Below are 19355 nucleotides of genomic sequence, written 5' to 3' on the forward strand. Positions count from 1 at the left end.
AGGCTTACTACAAAATCAGATGAGAAAACTTCCTGCCACAGCACAATCAAGGGGAGAAGGTGAAAGATTTCTCCATCTTCCTCCACTGTTACATCCGACACACGCCTCCTGCAGGAGTTATTAGCTCATAGAATTCGCACTGTGCAGAGGAAGGCCGTATGGTCCATCGAGTCTGCATCGACAACAATCCCACCCAGGCCCTATCCCCACAGCTACATGTATTTAGCCCTCTAATCGCCCTGATGCTAAGGAGTAATTTAGCACAACCAATTCGCCTAACCCACACATCTTTGGGACTGTGGGAGGAAACTGGAGCGCCCGGAGGAAACCCACGCCGACATGGAGAGAACATGCAAACTCCACACAGACAATCACCCAAGGTCGGAGTTGAACCCGGTTCCCTGGGCTGTGAGGCAGCAGTGCTAACCACTGTGCCACCATGCCACCCTGAATCACTCGTCCCTTCCTCAACATGCAGTGATGCTTTGATGTCCTTATTACTGGGGAGGGTGGAGAGAAAGCAGCCAACACCCGATCGATTCCTCTTTTCAAGGCAGCGAGGCTTTAGGAGAAAATTCCAGAAAATAAGGCCCACGTAGCCAAAGCTATGGCAACCAATGGTGGAGTGATTAAAAGTGGAGGCCAGGGTTGGCGAGGTGTAGGGATAACAAAGTAAAGGGAAGTTTGGCATTTATGTGACACATTATTTCATCTCAGAATGATCTCAAGGCATGAGTGGCACATTGATGCAGTGGTTAACGCTGCTCCCTCACAGCCTCAGGGTCCTGGGTTCGATTCTTGGCTTGGGTGACTGTCTGTGTGGACTTTGCACATTTTCCCCATGTCTGCTTGGGTTTCCTCTGGGCATTCCAGTTTTCTCCCACACTCCAAAGGTGTACAGGTTAGGTGGATTGGTCATGCTAAATTGCCCCTTAGTTCCCAAGGTGTGTAGGTTAGATGGATTAACTATGGAAAATATGTGGGATTATAAACATAGGGTAGGGGAGAGGGCGGAGGTAAAATGTTTTGTCAGAGAGTCGGCACAGACTTGATGGGTTGGATGGCCTCTTCTGCAGTGTAGGAATTCAATGATTTGGTTTTGAATGGCAAAACAGTAGTCATTTTGTACGAAACTGGTCAGAACATTGAAATGAATGAACAACTCATTGCATCAATCGTGATGTTGGTTGAGAAATATTGATCAGGACAACAAGAGGACACTGGCAAAACAGCAGAGTACAGAGAAATTTAAAAACATGAATCATCCTCCACATCCTGTTTTTCAAGAAAGCAATTAAGAATTATTGGGTGTAATTTTCCTGGGGAACTGATAGCACTCTAGGTGTCCTGGTCCCTCCATGCTGACACTATAGTTAAGAAAGACCACCAATGCCTCTACTTCCTCAAAAGACTAAGGAAATTTGGTATGTCCGCTACAGCTCTCACCAACATTTACAGTTGCACCATAGAAAGCATTCTTTCTGGTTGGATCACAGCTTGGTATGGCTCCTGCTCTGCCCAAGGCCGTAAGAAACTAAAAAACGTTGCGAATGTAGCCCAGTCCATCACGCAAACCAGCCTCCCAAATGTCTACACTTCCCGCTGCCTCAGCTACCCCATGCACCCCGGACCTTCCCCCTTCCACCTTCTTCCCTCAGGAAAAAGATACAAAACTCTGAGGTCACATACCAACTAACTCAAGAACTGCTTCTTCCCTGCTGCTGTCAGACTTTTGAATGGACTTACCTTATATTAAGTTGGTCTTTCTCTACACCTTAGCTATGACTGCAGCACTACATTCTGCACTCTCTTCTTTCCTTCTCTATGAATGGTATGCTCTGGCTGTACAGCTCGCAATACTTTTCACGGCATGTTGATACATGTGACAATAATAAGTCAAATCAAATCAAATCTGGCCAATGTATTCCTGGAGGTTTCATTGCCTGGCCTTCTGTTATAAACTGCCCTGCCCAGTAATACAGTGAAGAGTCTCTCATTGTCTTCAGTTATCCAATATTCCCCCATTCGCAACTCCATAAACAATCATCCCATGTCTCATTCAGGAACTTGCTCCCATGAACTTGCTGATCGGCAAGGTAAATATATTGAACCATGTTAGTTTTATGTCAAAGAGTTCACTTTGTTCATTTTTGGTGTAATTGTGTATGTCTATCTTGTTAACCTTTCTCACTTTGTGTATATGTTTATCTGGACATAAATCTGGACAAGACATTTCTTTGTCTGGACAAGATGGTTTAACAGTCTGCGTTTTTCTATTAAGACACCCCACAGAGTCTCTTGTCAGCAATTTTCTATAATTAGGTGTTAATTAATAGGTCTGGACTACGATAAGCATTTAAGACAGAAAATAAAAAGTCCACTTTGTGCTTCATAGAATCCTTACAGTGCAGAAGGAGGCCATTTGGCCCATTGAGTCTGTACCAGCAGCAGTCCCACCCCAGACCGTATTGTCACACCCTGCACATTATAATCCCTACATTACAGAAGGCCTGCAGCAACAACAAATCCACCCTAACTCCACATATTTACCCTATTAATCTTCCCGAAACTAGTGGCAACCTACTATGGCCAATCAGCCTAACCCACAGTTCTTTGAACTGGGGAGGAAACCCCTGCAGACACGGGGAGAATGCGCAGACTCCGCACAGACAGTGACCCAAGCCGGGAATTGAACCCGGGTCCTTGGAGCCGTGAGGCAGCAGCGTTAACCACTGTGCTGCCCTTCATAACAGCATCGGTTAACTTGTGAAGCTTTCATTTAGGCAGCAGCATAAAATCACAAGAGAAAGGAGGAAAAGGTCAGCCATTTGGCCCACCGAGCATACTCGCCATTCAAAAAGACCTCAGTGATCTGATTGTGGCCATAAGTCTACGTTGCTGCCTGCCTCCTCTTCCCCCTCCCCCCTTCCCCAACCCCCTTCACGCCCCATTACATTGAAATTCTCTCGAATATTGGAATAGTGTTAGGAAATAAACCTTAAGTATAGTCACTTTCACGAAATGATTGGCCTTGTTGGATGGCCAGGATCCTTTCAAGGAATGCTCAATAGTTGCAGTCAAATCTTCTTCATCTTCAGAAGTAGACATCCCTTGATAGTATCCCAATTTTCTCCCTGTATCCGCTGATGCACTAAGACAGACTTTCATCTGCTTCCATAGCTAGTAATTCCTGGACTGGTCACTAGTCTGTCACCACGGGATTTATAGCTTGTGGGACGCCACCCACAGGAGTCTCTCCTGCTCTTAGTGCCAACCACTGGCGTGTGTTGGAAGGATTGTGCACTCAACCTGTTTGTCCGCGTTATGAACTCACCTTCCTTGGCCATGAAATCCTGAGGTGGTACTCGAACCTGGAGATTTTAGCTCAGAGCCAGGGAGGCTACCCACTGCGCCACCAGTCATATTTCACATTCTTGTCCTAGTGACCGCCATGTTAGAAGTTCGACCTCCCAATTTCCAAGAGCCACAATTCAGTTTATAAAATTTGGGTTGTTCAGTGTAATGCCCTGAGTCGGTGCCATTCATATACATTACTGTTTCTGTGTTTTTTATTCATTTGTGGGACATCGGTGTAGCTGGCTGGCCAGCATTTATTGCCTGTCTCTAGTTGCCCGTGGGCAGTTGAGAGTCAACCGCATTGCTGTGGCTCTGGAGTCACATGTAGGCCAAACCAGATAAGGGCAGCAGATTTCCTTCAGTAAAGTGAACCAGATGGGTTTTTCCGACAACTGACAATGGTCATCAATAGACTCTTAATTCCAGTTACTTTTCATTGAATTCAAATTCCACCATCTGCCGTGGTGGGATTTGATCCCGGTCCCCAGAACCTGAGCTAAGTGTCTGGATTAATAGTCCAGTGATAATACCACCAGGCCATCACTGCCTCCCCAAGAACAAAGACGACACAACTCAAATCCAATCCTCATGATATTTCTCTTAGGTAAGTTGAGGTTGAAACGATGTCACTGTAAACATGTAATTTTTACTTAAATGAGAATGGTGTGAGGAATAACACAATAGCAGCAGTTTCAGATGTGGTGGAAATGGCTACAAAGACCATATAACAATATAGCAACTTGATGTTTCATTGCAAACAGAAGTAATATCTCGAATATCTTGTCTAACTGACTGAACTAAACTTAAAGGGTGGAATTCTCCCAACAAAGTTCTAAGTGTCGAATTCACAGGAAAACTGGACTAATCCATGTTGGTTATTTCAGTGGGAGTTCAGACTCGAATCTCCCACACTCTGTGCACTACAGAGGCCACCAGTGTGAATATCATTAGATTTGGGGCAGCACGGTAGCACAGTGGTTAGAACTGCTGCTTCATAGCTCCAGGGACCTGGGTTCGATTCCCGGCTCGGGTCACTGTCTGTGTGGAGTTTGCACATTCTCCTCGTGTCAGCGTGGGTTTCCTCTGGGTGCTCCGGTTTCCTCCCACATTCCAAAGATGTGCGGGTTAGATTGATTGGCCATGCTAAAATTGCCCTTTACTGTCCTGGGATGCATAGGTTAGAGGGGTTGGTGGGTAAATGTATAGGGATGTAGGGGTAAGACCTGGGTGGGATTGTGGTCGGTGCAGACTCGATGGGCCAAAGGGCCTCTTTCTGCACTGTATGATTCTATGATCATTAGATCTCAGAGGGCGGGACCTATTCCCACAGGAGAGGCTGAAATCAGCAGGTCTCTGCGCATGCTCAGTGTCTCCGCACTGCCAGCCCCCCACTGACTTACTGGCTCGATTGCTGGCCAGCCTGGGGTCCCTGCAGTGCTGCCCCCCAAACATCCCCCCCGACAAAGCTCGATTGATGCCCCCCGGACCATTCGCGGGCCAGCCCCGAACACCCATCCCAGAATGCCGCCCCTTGTCCCGGCAGACGTCCCCCCCACTGGGAGGCAGACCCTGACCACCACCCCTCCCAGCCTGCTCCAATCGCTGGCCTCCCAGCTGGACCTCAATGCAGAGTGGCAGTGGGCCTCCCCACCTCCACCGATCACCCTTAGGCCCCATCCCCCAGCAGGCCCTGCCCCCTTCGGACTGCCCCATGCCTGATGGGCAGTGCCCCCAGGGCATGGACATTTTGCCCTCGGACGGTGCCAGATGGCACAGGCTGGCACTGCCAGGGTGCCCATGCCCAGGGTGCACCCCTCTCATCACGTGGCCCCCTGGGGGGACCCCGATTGCCCTCTTTTCACTCCAGTGGGGTCAACCCGCCAGTTCCTTGAAAGTGGAGAGCTAGCCTGAACCCCGCTGGAATGAAACACTCCTGGTGGGGTGAGAGATGTGAGCGGGCCTGGAGAATTCAGTCCAGGGCCTACTAATAGCATTTAAATAGTAAGTAAAATCCGTGCAGACGCAGGTGCAAAACCCAGACCTGGGAGACACAGGCGCAGGAATCCCACGATTTGGCCAACTTGTGATTCTCCCAGCTCGCTGTGCTAAAAGATTAACGCAGTGTTCTGGGTGAATCGACCTTCCAAATCTCCACATTAGCATCAGAATGCTGGAGTGAATGAGACAATAAGACACTCAGATTTTTTTTAAATTCATACTAAATTATGGACCTCACTGGCCAGCATTTATTGCCCGTCTCTAGTTGCCCACGAGAAGGTGGTGAAGAGCTGCCTTCTTGAGTCACTGCTGTCCAAGTAGTGTAGGTACACCCACAGTGCTGTTAGGGAGGGGGTCCCAGGATTTTGACGCAGCAATAATGAATGAACAGCAATTTATTTCCAAGTCAGGATGACGCTTAGGCTGGAAGGAATTTCCATCTGCTGCCTTTGTCCTTCTAGATAGTCGAGGTCACACGTTTGGAAAGTGAGGCTGAAGGAATTCCGTTCTTTCATGAATCTGGAAATTCCTCTCCAAGCCACCCACCATCCTGACTTGGAAATCGATTCCTTTTCCTTCATTGTTACTGGATCAAAATCCTGGAACTCTCTTCCGAACAGCATTACTGCACCACATGGTCTGCAGAGGGTTAAGAAGGCAGCTCACCACCACCTTCTCAAGGGCAGTTAGGATTGGGCAATAGATGCTGGTCTAGCCAACAATGCTCACATCCCAGGATAAAAGAAAGACTGATTTTTGTGAGCCAAATGTACTAAGGAGCATGGAGTAAAGATATATACATAGATTAAAGTTAATGAAGTTAATTTATTCGTCACAAGTAGGCTTACATTAACACTGCAATGTAGTTACTGTGAAAATCCCCTAGTCGCCGCACTCCAGAGTCTGTTCGGGTACACCGAGGGAGAATTTAGCATGGCTAATGCACCCTAACCAGCAGTCTTTTGGGCTGTGGGAAGAAACCGGAGCACTCAGAGGAAACCCACACAGGCACGGGGAGAACATGCAAACTCCACACGGATAGTGATCCAAGCCGGGAATTAAACCCATGTTCCTGGTGCTGTGAGGCAGCAGTGCAAACTACTGTGCCACTGTGCCGCCCTGCATTAGGTTAGGTCATAGATCAGCCATGATCTGACTGAAATAGGCTAGAGGAGCTAAATGGCCTCCTCCTGAGAAAGATCCTATCCTCACTAATAATGCAGTGAACTCTGCTGCTACCCCAGTGTCAGACCTGCCTCGAGATTCTGCTCCTCCTGCTGCTTTTGTTTAGTGCACAGTAAGGAACCTCACAACACCAGGTTAAAGTCCAACAGGTTTACTTATTGAAAGCTCCTTCATCACTCACCTGATGAGGGAGCAGTGCTTTGAAAGCTCGTGATTCCAGGTAAACCTGTTGAACTTTAATCTGATGTAGTGAGACTTCTTACTGTGCCCACTGGCATCTCCACATCTTTGTTTGGTGCGGCTGTGGACTAGTTATAACCTCCATAGTCTTAAAATCTGAAAACCTGGGCAAACCAGGCATCAGAGCCTTGGGTTCTTATGTACATTCTTATTTCATACTTACTAGTTCGAGCCGCTTGATTTTCCTGAGAGTGGAAATTTGGGAAGGGTTTTAGTCAAGTAACAAGATGGTGCTGGAGTGAGGTGACAATGTTCTATATTATATTCTGCACCCTCTCCTTTCCTTCTCCCCTATGTACTCTATGAATGGTATGCTCTATTTGTATAGTGTGCAAGAAAAAATACTTTTCACTCTATCCCAATACATGTGACAATAATAAACCAAATCAAATCCTTTATGCTGTTTGGGCAACAAATCCAAATGCCACAGCCAGTTCGCCTGAAGTGCGATTATGTGTGTAAACCATGTCAATGGTCTGTAAATCCTCATAATCTGCATCTAAGCCGCGTGTGTAAACACTAATCTCTGGACAATGCTAATTTAATGGGTTGTGCAGGATATGATTTGAATTGAAATGGAAAATTTTTCTTTTCTTTATTCTTTCCTGGAATGTGGGTGTCACTGGCAAGGTCAGCATTACCCGCCCATCTTCCATGAACTGAGTAATTGGCTAGACTGCAGAGGGCATTTAAGAGTCAGCCACATTGCTGTGGCTCTGGAGTCAAATGTAGCCCAGACCAGGTAAGGACGGCAGATTTCCTTCCCTAAAGGACATTAGTGAACCTGTTGGAATTTTACAACAATTGACGACAGTTGTCATGGACACCATCACTGAGATTAGCTTTATATTTATTGAATACGAATTCCACCACGTGCCATTAGTGGGGTTTGAACCCATGTCCCCAGAGCATCAGACTGGGCCTCTGGATTGCTGCTCCTGTGATGTTACCATCAAACCACCATATAGAGCCATAGTGTCATAGTTTGACAGCACAATCGTATCTGTGGCAGTCACCAAGCATCTATCCTGATCCCCTTTACCATCACTTGGTCCATTGCCTTGTTCGCTTTGGCGTTTCAAGTGCTCATCGAAAAACTTCTTAAATGTTGTAAGGTTCCCAGCATCTACTACCTTCTCAGACAGAGAGTTCCAGATTCCCATTACCCTCTGGTTGAAAAGTTTTTCCTCAAATCCCATCTAAATCTCCTGCAGCTTACCTTAAATTTTTTCCCCTGGTTACTGATTTTTTGATTTGATTTGATTTACTATTGTCACATGTATTGGGAAACGGTGAAAATTATTGTTTCTTGCTCATTATAAAGACAAAGCATACCGTTCATAGAGAAGGAAAGGAGAGAGTGCAGAATGTAGTGTTACAGTCATAGCTAGGGTGTAGAGAAAGATCAGCTTAGTGTGAGGTAGATCCAGGAAAGAGACTGTTCTTGAGTTGGTGAGTATGTGTCTTTTCCCAGTGGAAGAAAGTGGAAGAGAGAATGTTTGGTCTTTACTAAGGGGCGAAGTCTCTTTCTATTTATGCCCTGCATAATTTTGTACACCTCGATCAGGTTCCCCCTCAGCTTTCTTTGCTCTAAGGAAAACAACCCTAGCCTAACCAATCTCTCTTTATAGCTGAAACGCTCCAGGCAACATCCTGATGAATCTCCTCTGTACCCTTGCTAGTGCAATCATATCCTTCCCATAGGGTGGTGACCAGAACTGCAGGCAGTACTCTAGCTGTGGCCTAACGAGCGTTTTGTACAGCTCCATCGTAACATCCTAGCTCTTTTATTCTATGCCTCGACTAATAAAGATAAGCATCCCCTATGATGCACAGGCTGGGTCACAGTGACTTAATATATTGATGTCTGTAGTGTTGAGTCTTGCTTTTCATGATTTGTGGCTCAGTCTTGAACACGCGGTGATAAGGATTAGTGAGACATGGGAAGCGGTGGATCACTGACTGAGGGGCAACGGATACTGTGAGGGAGGGAAATTATACTGACTGAGGGGTAATGGATCAGTGTGCATTGCTGCCCAATGATTTATCAAAGCCATTAAGTGTGGGGGAACATTATAAATCTTTGGGTTTGTGTTTCTAGTAGAATTTGAAACTCAAACACAAAGCAGTTGTTAAAAATTTAGGCCGGAATTCTCTGGCAGTTCCCGCTGACCAGGGGGTGATGTCAGTGGGAATTCCCACTGACAGAGACGGGACCAGAGAATCCCGCCGCTGGCAAACAACGCGTCTCCTCCCGCTGGCGGGAAACACGCAGCTGGGAGGCCGGAAAATCTCACCATTATTCTTTCATGAGACACGGGTGCCACTGGCAAGGTCAGCATTTGTGGCCCATCTCTAAATGTCTTTGAACTGAGGAATTTAGTGGGCTGTTTCATAGAATATTGAACATAGAATTCCTACAATGCAGCAGGAGGCCATTTGGCCCATCTGCACTGACAGCAATCCCACCCAGGCCCTAACATGTATTTACCCTGACTAGTCCCCCTGATGCTAAGGGGCAATTTAGTTTCAGAGGGCTGTTAAGAGTGAATCGCATTGCTGAGGGTCTGGAGTCACATGTATGCCCCCCTATCTTCTGGCGACCATGTCCCTCTATTCCCATCCTATTCATGCATTTGTCCAGCTGTCCCTTAAAACTCACTATCGTATCTGCTTCCACTACCTCCCGTGGCTTAGGGTGTCCCCAGTCACCCACCACTCTCCATGTAAAAAGCTTGCCTCGTACATCACCTTTAAAAGAAAGTTACGCTACCATCTTTCCCCCAGTTATCAGAGAAAATCGTTGTCAAAACACTCACAATAGTGACATAGAAACTGGAAGCAGGAATAGGCCATTCAGGCCTTCGAGCCTTCTCTGCTATTCATCTTGATCATGGCTGATCATCGAATTCAATATCCTGATCCCTAATTCCCCCTTCATACCCCTTGGTCCCTTTAGCCCCAAGAGCTATATCTAATTCTTCTTGAAATCAGACAATGTTTGGCCTCAGCTAATTTCTGCGGCAGTGAATTCCACACTTTCACCATTCTCTGGGTAAAGAAATTTCTCCTAACCTCAGATCTAAAACTGAGACTCCTCAAACTATGACCCCTAGTTCTGAACACCCCCACCATTGGGAAAATTCTTCCTGAATATACCCTGTCAAATCATGTTATAATTTTAAAAGTTTCATAGAATCCGACCGTGCAGAAAGAGGCCATTCAGCCCATCGAGTCTGCACTGACCACAGTCCCACTCAGGCCTGATCCCCATAACCCCATGCATTTACCCTAGCTAGTCCATTATTAGGTAAGGTAAAATTGGGGCAATTTAGCACTTAATCCGCACATCTTTGGAGTATGGGAGGAAACCAGAGCGCCCGGAGGAAACCCTGGGACAATGTGCAAACTCCACACAGACTGTGACCCAAGCCAGAAATCAAACCTGGGTCCTTGGCACTGAGAGGCAGTAGAGCACCCAGAGGAGACCCACACAAACACGGGGAGAATGCGCAGACTTCATACAGATAGTGACCCAAGCTGGGAATTGAACCTGGATCCCTGGCGCTGTGAGGCAGCAGTGCCACCGTGAGATCCCCTCTCACCCTTCTAAACTCCAGTGAATATAATTCTAACCGATCTGACAAGCCACAGCACAGGAGCCCTGATTTCCTCACCGTGATCTTATGATGATCCGTGTACATAGCAGGGTGGCTGACATACCAGATGTTGTGTACCTTTTGCTGATCAAGTGCTTCGGGGCATGTGTGGGTGGATGGCTGTTCATATCAAAATGAATTTTACACAATTTCCTATTACAGATGAACAGAAAGTAGGTGATGCATGCAACAAACTGTAACGCGCCTCAGCGATCTCTGAACACAGATTATTTTAGGACGCTCCATCCCTGAGATAAGACATTTTCCTTTACCACCTCTGGCACACTTCCCTGGCATCCTTACCCTGTCAGGATAGAGCATGTCTCACCCCGGCTGGCTGTTTTTGTGAACCTGTCATTTTTTTTTAACCTGGACTGACAAGAGATTAATCTTTAGAAAATTGTGATGCTGCATGTGAGTGTCAAGCCAGAAGCGCAGTAAATAACTACCTATTGAAACGTGCAGGTTCTGTGGATCGATGCCATTTGCCTGGAGAATGTCACCACACCCCGTCAAATCAGAACAAGCTATGCTGTAACCCGCACCAACAAGCCCAGGCTCACCAGACGCTGCACTTGGACCCGCACTGGGAACTAGACTCTAGAATAGAGAGAGCATCGACTCATGAGAGGGCCAACTTAAGTGGATAAACTTCAGGCGCAGGATTCAGACAGATCACAAACCTGTCTCAACTTATGTCTCTTTACAGAAGGAGATGAGTTGAAACAGCTCGTGTGATTTTTTTTCCTGATAGAATTATCTGCCTTTGGTTTAGAATCCCTACAGTGCCATTCGTCCCATCGAGACTGTACTGACAACAATCCCATCCAGGCCCCATCCCCCATATCCCCACCTATTTGCCCTGCTAATCCCCCTGATACTAAGGGGCAATTTAGCATGGCCAGCCCACCTAACCCGCACATCTTTGTACAGTGGGAGGAAACCGGAGCACCTGCAGGAAATCTGTAACACTACGTTCTGCATTCTCTCGTTTCCTTCTCTATGAACGGTATGCTTTGTCTGTATAGCTTGCAAGAAACAATAAAAGACAAAGAAAATTAGAGCACAGGAACAGGCACTTCAGCCTTCCAAGCCTGCAGCGACCATGCTGCCTGACTGAACTAAGACCCCCTACCCTTCCAGGGACCATATCCCTCTATTCCCATCCTATTCATGTATTTGTCCATACTCACTATCATATTTGCTTCCACTATCTCTCCTGGCAGCGAGTTCCAGGTACCCACCACCCTCCGTATAAAAAACTTGCCTCGTACATCTCCTTTAAACCTTGCTCCTCACACCTTAAACCTATGCCCCCTATTTATTGATTCTTCCATCCTGGGAAAAAAACTTCCGACTATCCACTCTGTCCATGCCTCTCATAATCTTGTAGACTTCTATCAGGTCGCCCCTTAACCTCCGATGTTCCAGTGAGAACGAGCCAAGTTTCTCCAACCTCTCCTCATAGCTAATGCCCTCCATACCAGGCAACATCCTGGTAAATCTTTCTATACCCTCTCCAAAGTCTCCTTATCCTTCTGGTAGTGTGGTGACCAGAATTAAACACTATATTCCAAGTACAGCCTAACTAAGGTTCTATAAAGCTGCAATGTAACTTGCCAATTTTTAAACTCAGTGCCCCGGCCGATGAAGGCAAGCATGCTATATGCCTTCTTGACTACCTTCTCCACCTGCATTGCCACTTTCAGTAACTTGTGCACCTGTACACCCAGATCCCTCTGCCTATCTTAAGGGTTCTGCCATTTACTGTATATTTCCTATCTGTATTAGACCTTCCAAAATGCATTATCTCACATTTGTCCGGATTAAATTCCATCTGCCATCTCTCTGCCCAAGCCTCCAATCGATCTATATCCTGCTGTATCCTCTGATGGTCCTCATCACTATCTGCAAATCCACCAACCTTTATGTCATCTGCAAACTTACTAATCAAACCTATTACATTTTCCTCCAAATCATTTATATATATTACGAACAGCAAAGGTCCCAGTACTGATTCCTGGGGAACGCCACTTGTCACAGCCCTCCATTCAGAAACACAGGCTTCCACTGTTACCCTCTGTCTTCTATGATCAAGCCAGTTCTGTATCCACCTTGCCAGCTCGCCTCTGATCCCATGCGACTTCACCTTCTACACCAATCTGCCATGAGGAATCTTGTCAAAGGCCTTACTGAAGTCCATGTATTCAACATCCACTGCCCTCCCCTCATCAATCATCTTTGCCACTTCCTCGAAAAACTCAATCAAGTTAGTGAGACACGACCTCCCCTTCACAAGCCATACTGTCTCTCGCTAATACGCCCACTAATTTCCAAGTGGGGGTAAAACTTGTCTCGAAGAATTCTCTCCAATAATTTCCCTACCACTGAGGTAAGGTTCACTGGCCTGTAATTACCTGGATTATTCTCGCTACCCTTCTTAAACAAAGGAATAACATTGGCTATTCTCCAATCCTCTGGGACCTCCCCTGCACAGTGAGAAGTCTCACAACACCAGGTTAAAGTCCAACAGGTTTATTTGGCAGCATAAGCTTTCGGAGTGCTGCCCCTTCACTGGGTGTCTCACCTGATGAAGGAGCTTGAGACTCCAAAAGCTTGTGCTGCCAAATAAACCTGTTGGATTTGAACCTGGTGTTGTGAGACTTCTTACTGTGCTTTCCCTAGTCCAACACCTGCAACTCCACATCACAACCTCCCCTGTAGCCAATGAGGATACAAAGATTTCTCTCAAGGCCCCAACAATTTCCTCCCTTGCCCCTCTCAGTATTTTGGGGTATATCCCATCAGGTCCTGGGGAATTGTTTATCTTAATGTTTCTCAAAGATCCCAATACCTCCTCCTTTTTGATTTTAACATCCTCCAGAACGTTAATTTAGTACCTCGCCCCTTTCCTCTGGCTCCGTGCTTAGATTCTCTCCCCTGCCCTTGAGTGGGCCAACCCTCTCCCTGGCTACTCTCTTGCTCTTTATATATGCATAAGAAGCTGCGGGACTTTCCTTAACCCTGCTGGCCACTGATTTTTTGTGACCCTTTTTAATCCTCCTTACTTCTTGCTTAAGTTTCTTTCTACTTTCCTTATATTCCACACTTGCTTCGTGTGTTTCCAGCCTCCTATCCTTGACAAATGCTTCCTTAATTTTCACTGTATGCTAATACATATGACAATAATAAATCAAATCCCACATAGACAATGTGCAAACTCCACACAGATAGTGACCAAGGCTGAGAATTGAACCCGGGTCCCTAGTACTGTGAAGCAGCAGTGCTAACCACTGTGCCACCAATCTACTCTTTATTCTGATTATTTTCCAGACCTGTGTGTTTGACGTTGCCCTGGTTGATTTGCAGTCATTTTGTGCTTTCACTGGCTGAATCCAATTCTTTACAATTACATTTGATACGTTATTTCTCCTGCAGTTCTTTTCTCATATAAAGTGAAAATGTTGACCCTCCCCTCACTAAGATTCCTGTCTCTTATTTTTAGGAATCTCACTCGACTGACCATTACTGATTGCTGTTGGGGTGTGCGATGTTGGGAGACTCTTGTCGTCAAGCCCAATCCTGTCTCTGCGTGGGTTTCCTCCGGGTGCTCTGGTTTCCTCCCACAGTCCAAAGATGTGCTGGTTAGGTTGATTGGCTATGTTAAATTGCCCCTTTAGTGTAAGGGGGATTAGCTGTGGTAAATGCGTAGGGTCACAGGGATAGGGGCATGGGTGGGATTGTTGTCAGTACAGGCTCGATGGGCTGAATGGCCTCCCTCTGCACTGCAGGGATTCTGTAATTGTCTCCATCTCCCTTTTCTATATCCTCCTTAAGACCTATCTCTTTGATCAAGTTATTGGTCACCTGTCCTAATATTGCCTTGTGTGACTCTGTGTGAAATTCTGCTCGATATTTCTCCAGTAAAACAGCTTGAGACATTTTACCAAGTTAAAGATGCAGGATAAAAAACAAGTAATGTTGTTCTGACTGGGTGGAGATGAGTGGGTACTGTTTATCTTGGAGTAGATATAGTTGATCTTGCCTCACAGCATTTATTTTTTATTACCCATATGTACATTGTGGGCGTTGCTGATTTATTTGGAAATAAGTGTTCTTTTGGCTTGAAGCAGCTGAAGGGATAAAACTGTCTTGCATTCCTTCAGCTCACACACACCCACATCTACAGTAACCAACAGCACTGACATCTGATTGAAGATATGCCCTATCCTACTGGTTACTGTAATAAGTCCTCAGAGGCAGAAGTCCCTTCACCAAAATCCCTTTATTTATAAGTCTGACAACAGCGTACAGAGTGCTTTCAGTCCGCAGTCTCCACTCGGAGTCCCAGAGGAACTGACACGCCTGGGTAAGTACAAAGCATGAGGCCCCCTGATTGGCCCATCAATTTGGCCCTTATTAATCAAGGAGTTCATATTCTAACAGGCCCACCTTAGTTGCCTGATTAAAGTCATTACAGTTATAGTTGTCATCTCAGACCCTCAAGGGGTGGCACGGTGGCACAGTAGTTAGCACTGCTACCTTACAGTGCAGGGACCCAGGTTCAATTCCCAGCTTGGGTCACTGTCGTTGGGTCATTGCATGCAGTTTGCATGTTCTCCCCGTGTTTGCGCTGGTTTCCTCCGGGTGCTCTGATTTCCTTCCAGAGACATACTGGTTAGCCTTGGCCATGCTGAATTCTCCCTCAGTGTACCTGAACAGGCGCCGGAGTGTGGTGGCTAGGGAGTTTTCACAGTAACTTCATTGAGGTGTTATTGTAAGCTTACTTGTGACACTAATAAATGAAATAATGTGAATTGATTGTTGAGAGGAGCTGAAGTTGTTTCGTTCAGAGGGTTGTGAGTCTTTGAAACTTCCTACCTCAAAAGGCAGTGGGAGCAGATTGTTGGAATATTTTTAAGGCAGAACTCGATAGATTCTTGACAAGCCTGTGCGACGGGGATGGGATGGGGGAGGGACGAGGGCATGGTGGAGGTGGGGCATGGTGGGTGGGTGATGAAAGGTTATCGGGATTAGGTGGGCAAGTGGAGTTGAGGTTATAATCAGATCAACCCTGATCTTTTTGAATGACAGAATAGGCTCAAGGGGCTGAGTGGCCTATTCCAGCTCCTGATTTGTATGTTTTGTCCTGGAGGTGCTAAGGAGAGCATTGGTTAATTATTGTCACATGAATTAACATACAGTGAAAAGTATTGTTTCTGCGCACTTTTCAGATAAAACATACCGTTCATAAAGAAGGAAAGGAGAGGCTGTAGAATGTAGTGTCATAGTCATAGCTAGGATGTAGAGAAAGATCAGCTTAGTATAAGGTAGATCCATTCAAAAGTCTGATGGCAGCAGGGAAGAAGCTGTTCTTGAGTCAGTTGGTATGTGACATCAGACTTATGTATTTTTTTCCATTTGAAGAGGAGAATATTCGGGATATGTGGGGTCCTCGGTTATGCTGGCTGTTTCTCCGAGGCAGCAGGAAGTATAGACAGAGTCAACAGATGGGAGGCCGGTTTGCGTGATGGATTGGGCTACTTTCACAACCCTTTGTAGTTTCTTGTGATCTTGGACAGGGCAGGAGCCATTCCAAGCTATCATACAACCAGAAATGGTGCTTTCTATGGTGCATCTGTAAAAATTGGTACCATTTCAATAATATCAATTCACAGTGCGTCCTTGCCCAAGCGGGCAACCTTGTGGGATGAATCCTGTACTCCAGCTGTTTACACCCCACCACTGCTGCCAGCGAGGATAGGGAAACTGGCATTCAGCCAAATCTCCACTGACTGCAGCGGGATCAGAGAATCCAGCTGGCATGAAGAGCCAGAGAATCCCACCCCTTGACTGTGAGTCCAGGGGGCTATTCGACTGCTCTGTGCCTGCTTTTAATGCCTACAGATAAGCACTTTTCAATAAAGAGTCCCTGGAGTGGAGGCCTTGTTTGATTGTTTTTTTAGAAGCAATTAGAACCCAACAGCGCAGAAAGAGGCCCTTCGGCCCATCGAGTCTGCACCAAATACAATCCCACCCAGGCCCTACCCCCATATATTATACCCACTAATCCATCTCTGGACACTAAGGGACAATTTCTTAGCATGGCCAATTAACCTAACCCGCATATCTTTGGACTGTGGGAGGAAACTGGAGTACCCAGAGGAAACCCACGTGGACACAAGGAGAATGTGCAAACTCCACTCAGCAGTGACCTGAGCTGGGAATCGAACCCAGGACCCTGGAGCTGTGAAGGAGCAGTGCTAACCACTGTGATACCGTGCCACCCATTTTGTCTCTCCCAAACTCTGGGGGCAATTGCCTTGGCTGCTTGTCCAAGCTAGTATCACTGATCTGAGCACACTCAAACTCTGGCACCTATCACAGTGTTCAGCTACACAGGGGTGTAGTGAACTTAGTGACTGAGGTATGAGGCAAGTTTAATGAGTGTCGCAAGTACAATAGGACCAGACTGCTTCAGTGCATTTTTCTCACTCTTTGCTCTGTCACAGTTACAGGTTCGAGTCCTGGACCTGATAGATTTTCCCTTTGATGTCCCGCAGAGATGCATATTTGCAATGGCGAGGAGATGGAACCACTCAAGGACAGCTTGAAGGAGAGCGCTTGCCTGAAGAATCACATCGCCATCTGCAAGGAGGAAACTGTCTCCTTCAACGTGCTGCCAGACCTCATGCTGAACGGCAAAAAGAGGATCAATGCTTCCCTCAGTCCCGACGTGACAGAGAGGCCAAATGGTGAGGAGGAAAAAGCAAAGGATGAGCCGGACTCAGACACGCAGGGGGACTCAGCAGTTTGCAGGCAGCAAGGTTTGACACTGAAATCGGACCTGAGGAGACAGTGCGCCTTGCCGTTCAGTGACTGGGATTCCGAGATGGATGCTCCGCTGCGGTTCAGAGCTTTGCCGTCGGAACTGATCGCCAGCCGAAGATCGGCAGAGAGTTTGACTGTGTACCACGCCGGCGAGGACAGAGAGCCTGCCCCGTCCGGCCGGCAGCTGGTGGGCAAGGCTGACAGCTGGCCACACCAGAGCCTGGCCACCGAGAGCAACTTCACGGCCACTTCCAAGAGTGACTTCTCCCTCAATACACTGCTGGCAGAGGCTGAGAGGGGAGAGGCCAGCGGCCTGCAGAGACGGCCCTCACAAGGGTCAGACCAGGAGAAAACAACCAGTAAGTACTCCGCGTTTCTCAGCTCCAGCTGTCCTGGTGAGTAACGCTCGCTGCTGCGTTGAACAAGAAAAACACAGACGTTTTGATCTGATATGATTTGATTTATTATTGTCACGTGTATTGGGATATGATGTAAAGTATTGTTTCTTCCACTCTATACAGACAAAACATACCATTCATAGAGTACACTGGGGAGAAGAAAAGGAGAGGCTGCAGAATGTGGTGTTACAGTAACAGCGAGGGTGTAGAGAAAGATCGGTCTAATATATGAAGTGGAGATGCCAGTGTTGGACTGGGATGGGCACAATAAGAAGTCGCACAATAGCAGGTTAAAGCCCAACAGGGGCTGTTGGCACAGTGGTTAGCACGGCTGCCTCACATCACCAGGAACCCAGGTTCGATTCCTGGTTCGGGTCACTGTCTGTGTGGAGTTTGCACTTTCTCTCCATGTCTGTATGGGCTTCCTCCGGGTGCTCTGGCTTCCTCCCATAGTCCAAAGATAGGCGGATTGGCCATGCTAAATTGTTCTTTGGTGTCAGGGGGACTAGCTAGGGTAAGTGCACGGGATTGTGGGAAGAGGACCCGGGTGGGATTGTGGTCGGTGCCAACTTGATGGGCCAAATGGCCTCCTTCTGCACTGTAGAGATTCTATGAAGTTTATTTGGAATCACAAGCATTTGGAGCTTTTTGGAGTGACTCGCCTGATGAAGGAGCAGTGCCCGGAAAGTTTGTGATTCCAAATAAGCCTATTGGACTTGAACCTGGTGTTGTGAGGCTTCTTACTGAGCCAAACATATGGTAGGTCCATTCAAAAGTCTGAATGCAGTAGGGAAGAAACTGTTTTGAGTGGGTTGGTATGTGTTTTCGGATCTCTTTCCCGATGGAAGAAGGTGGAAGAGAGCATGCCTGGGGTGCCTGGGGTCCTTAATTATACTGCTTCTGAGAGGCAGTGGGAAGTGTGGACGGAGTTGATGGATGGGAGGTTGGTTTGCGTGATGGACTGAACTACGATTACAAAAAGCTTGAGTTATTTTGTTGCCCGCACCCTCTCGGGGTTATCCAGTGGAGTCTCCAGTCACCGGCAAGATTTGATCTTTGTGATTTGTCAAAGCAAACATGGTCCTGACTGCCGGGGGTGGCAAACTCATAAACGTCAAATGCTTAGTGGAGGAAACTGTCATGATCCACACATATACACGCTCAGCCAGGCAAAGCAACTCCCCTCCTCCCCCACAAGAGAACTTGAAGCAAAGTGCAATGAGTGTTGGTGACATCTGTGGAGAAAGGTTAACTCTCGCTGTCTCCACAGGCCTGCTGAGTATATCCAGCAACTTTGATTTCAGGATGGAGGCGGGGAGACATTTCTTCACCCACAGAGTGGTGAGCCTGAGGAATTCATTACCACAGGAAGTAGTTGATTTCAAAATATTGAATATATTTAAGAGGCAGCTGGATATTGCACTTGGGGCGAATGGGATCAAAGATTATGGGGAGAAAGCAGGATTAGGCTATTGAGTTGGACGGTCATGATGAATGGCGGAGCAGGCTCGAAGGGCTGAATGGCCTCCTCCTGCTCCTATCTTCTATGTTACTATGATTGATTTCAGATTTCCAGCAGCTGCAGTACTTTATTTTTGAATGGATCAAGCAGATGCACTTTGTTTACACCCTCTGCTCTCCCCCCTCAACTGCACCCCCATCACCCCATTTCCCCATCACCCCACCC

The 19355-nt window shown here is 46.9% G+C and overlaps 1 protein-coding gene across 1 annotated transcript in view; it reads left to right on the forward strand.

Annotated features, from left to right (window-relative positions):
• The window catches only part of arhgef19 (Rho guanine nucleotide exchange factor (GEF) 19), a 103667-nt gene that overhangs the window by 29833 nt on the left and 54479 nt on the right, over window positions 1-19355 (forward strand). Inside the window, exon 2 of the mRNA XM_080215165.1 lies at window positions 17003-17629. Coding sequence (XP_080071291.1) covers window positions 17003-17629 — 627 coding nt within the window. The remainder of the gene's footprint in view (window positions 1-17002; window positions 17630-19355) is intronic.

Source organism: Carcharhinus amblyrhynchos, chromosome 30, assembly GCF_965287045.1.
Source record: "Carcharhinus amblyrhynchos chromosome 30, sCarAmb.v2.hapA, whole genome shotgun sequence".
Taxonomy (NCBI): domain Eukaryota; kingdom Metazoa; phylum Chordata; class Chondrichthyes; order Carcharhiniformes; family Carcharhinidae; genus Carcharhinus; species Carcharhinus amblyrhynchos.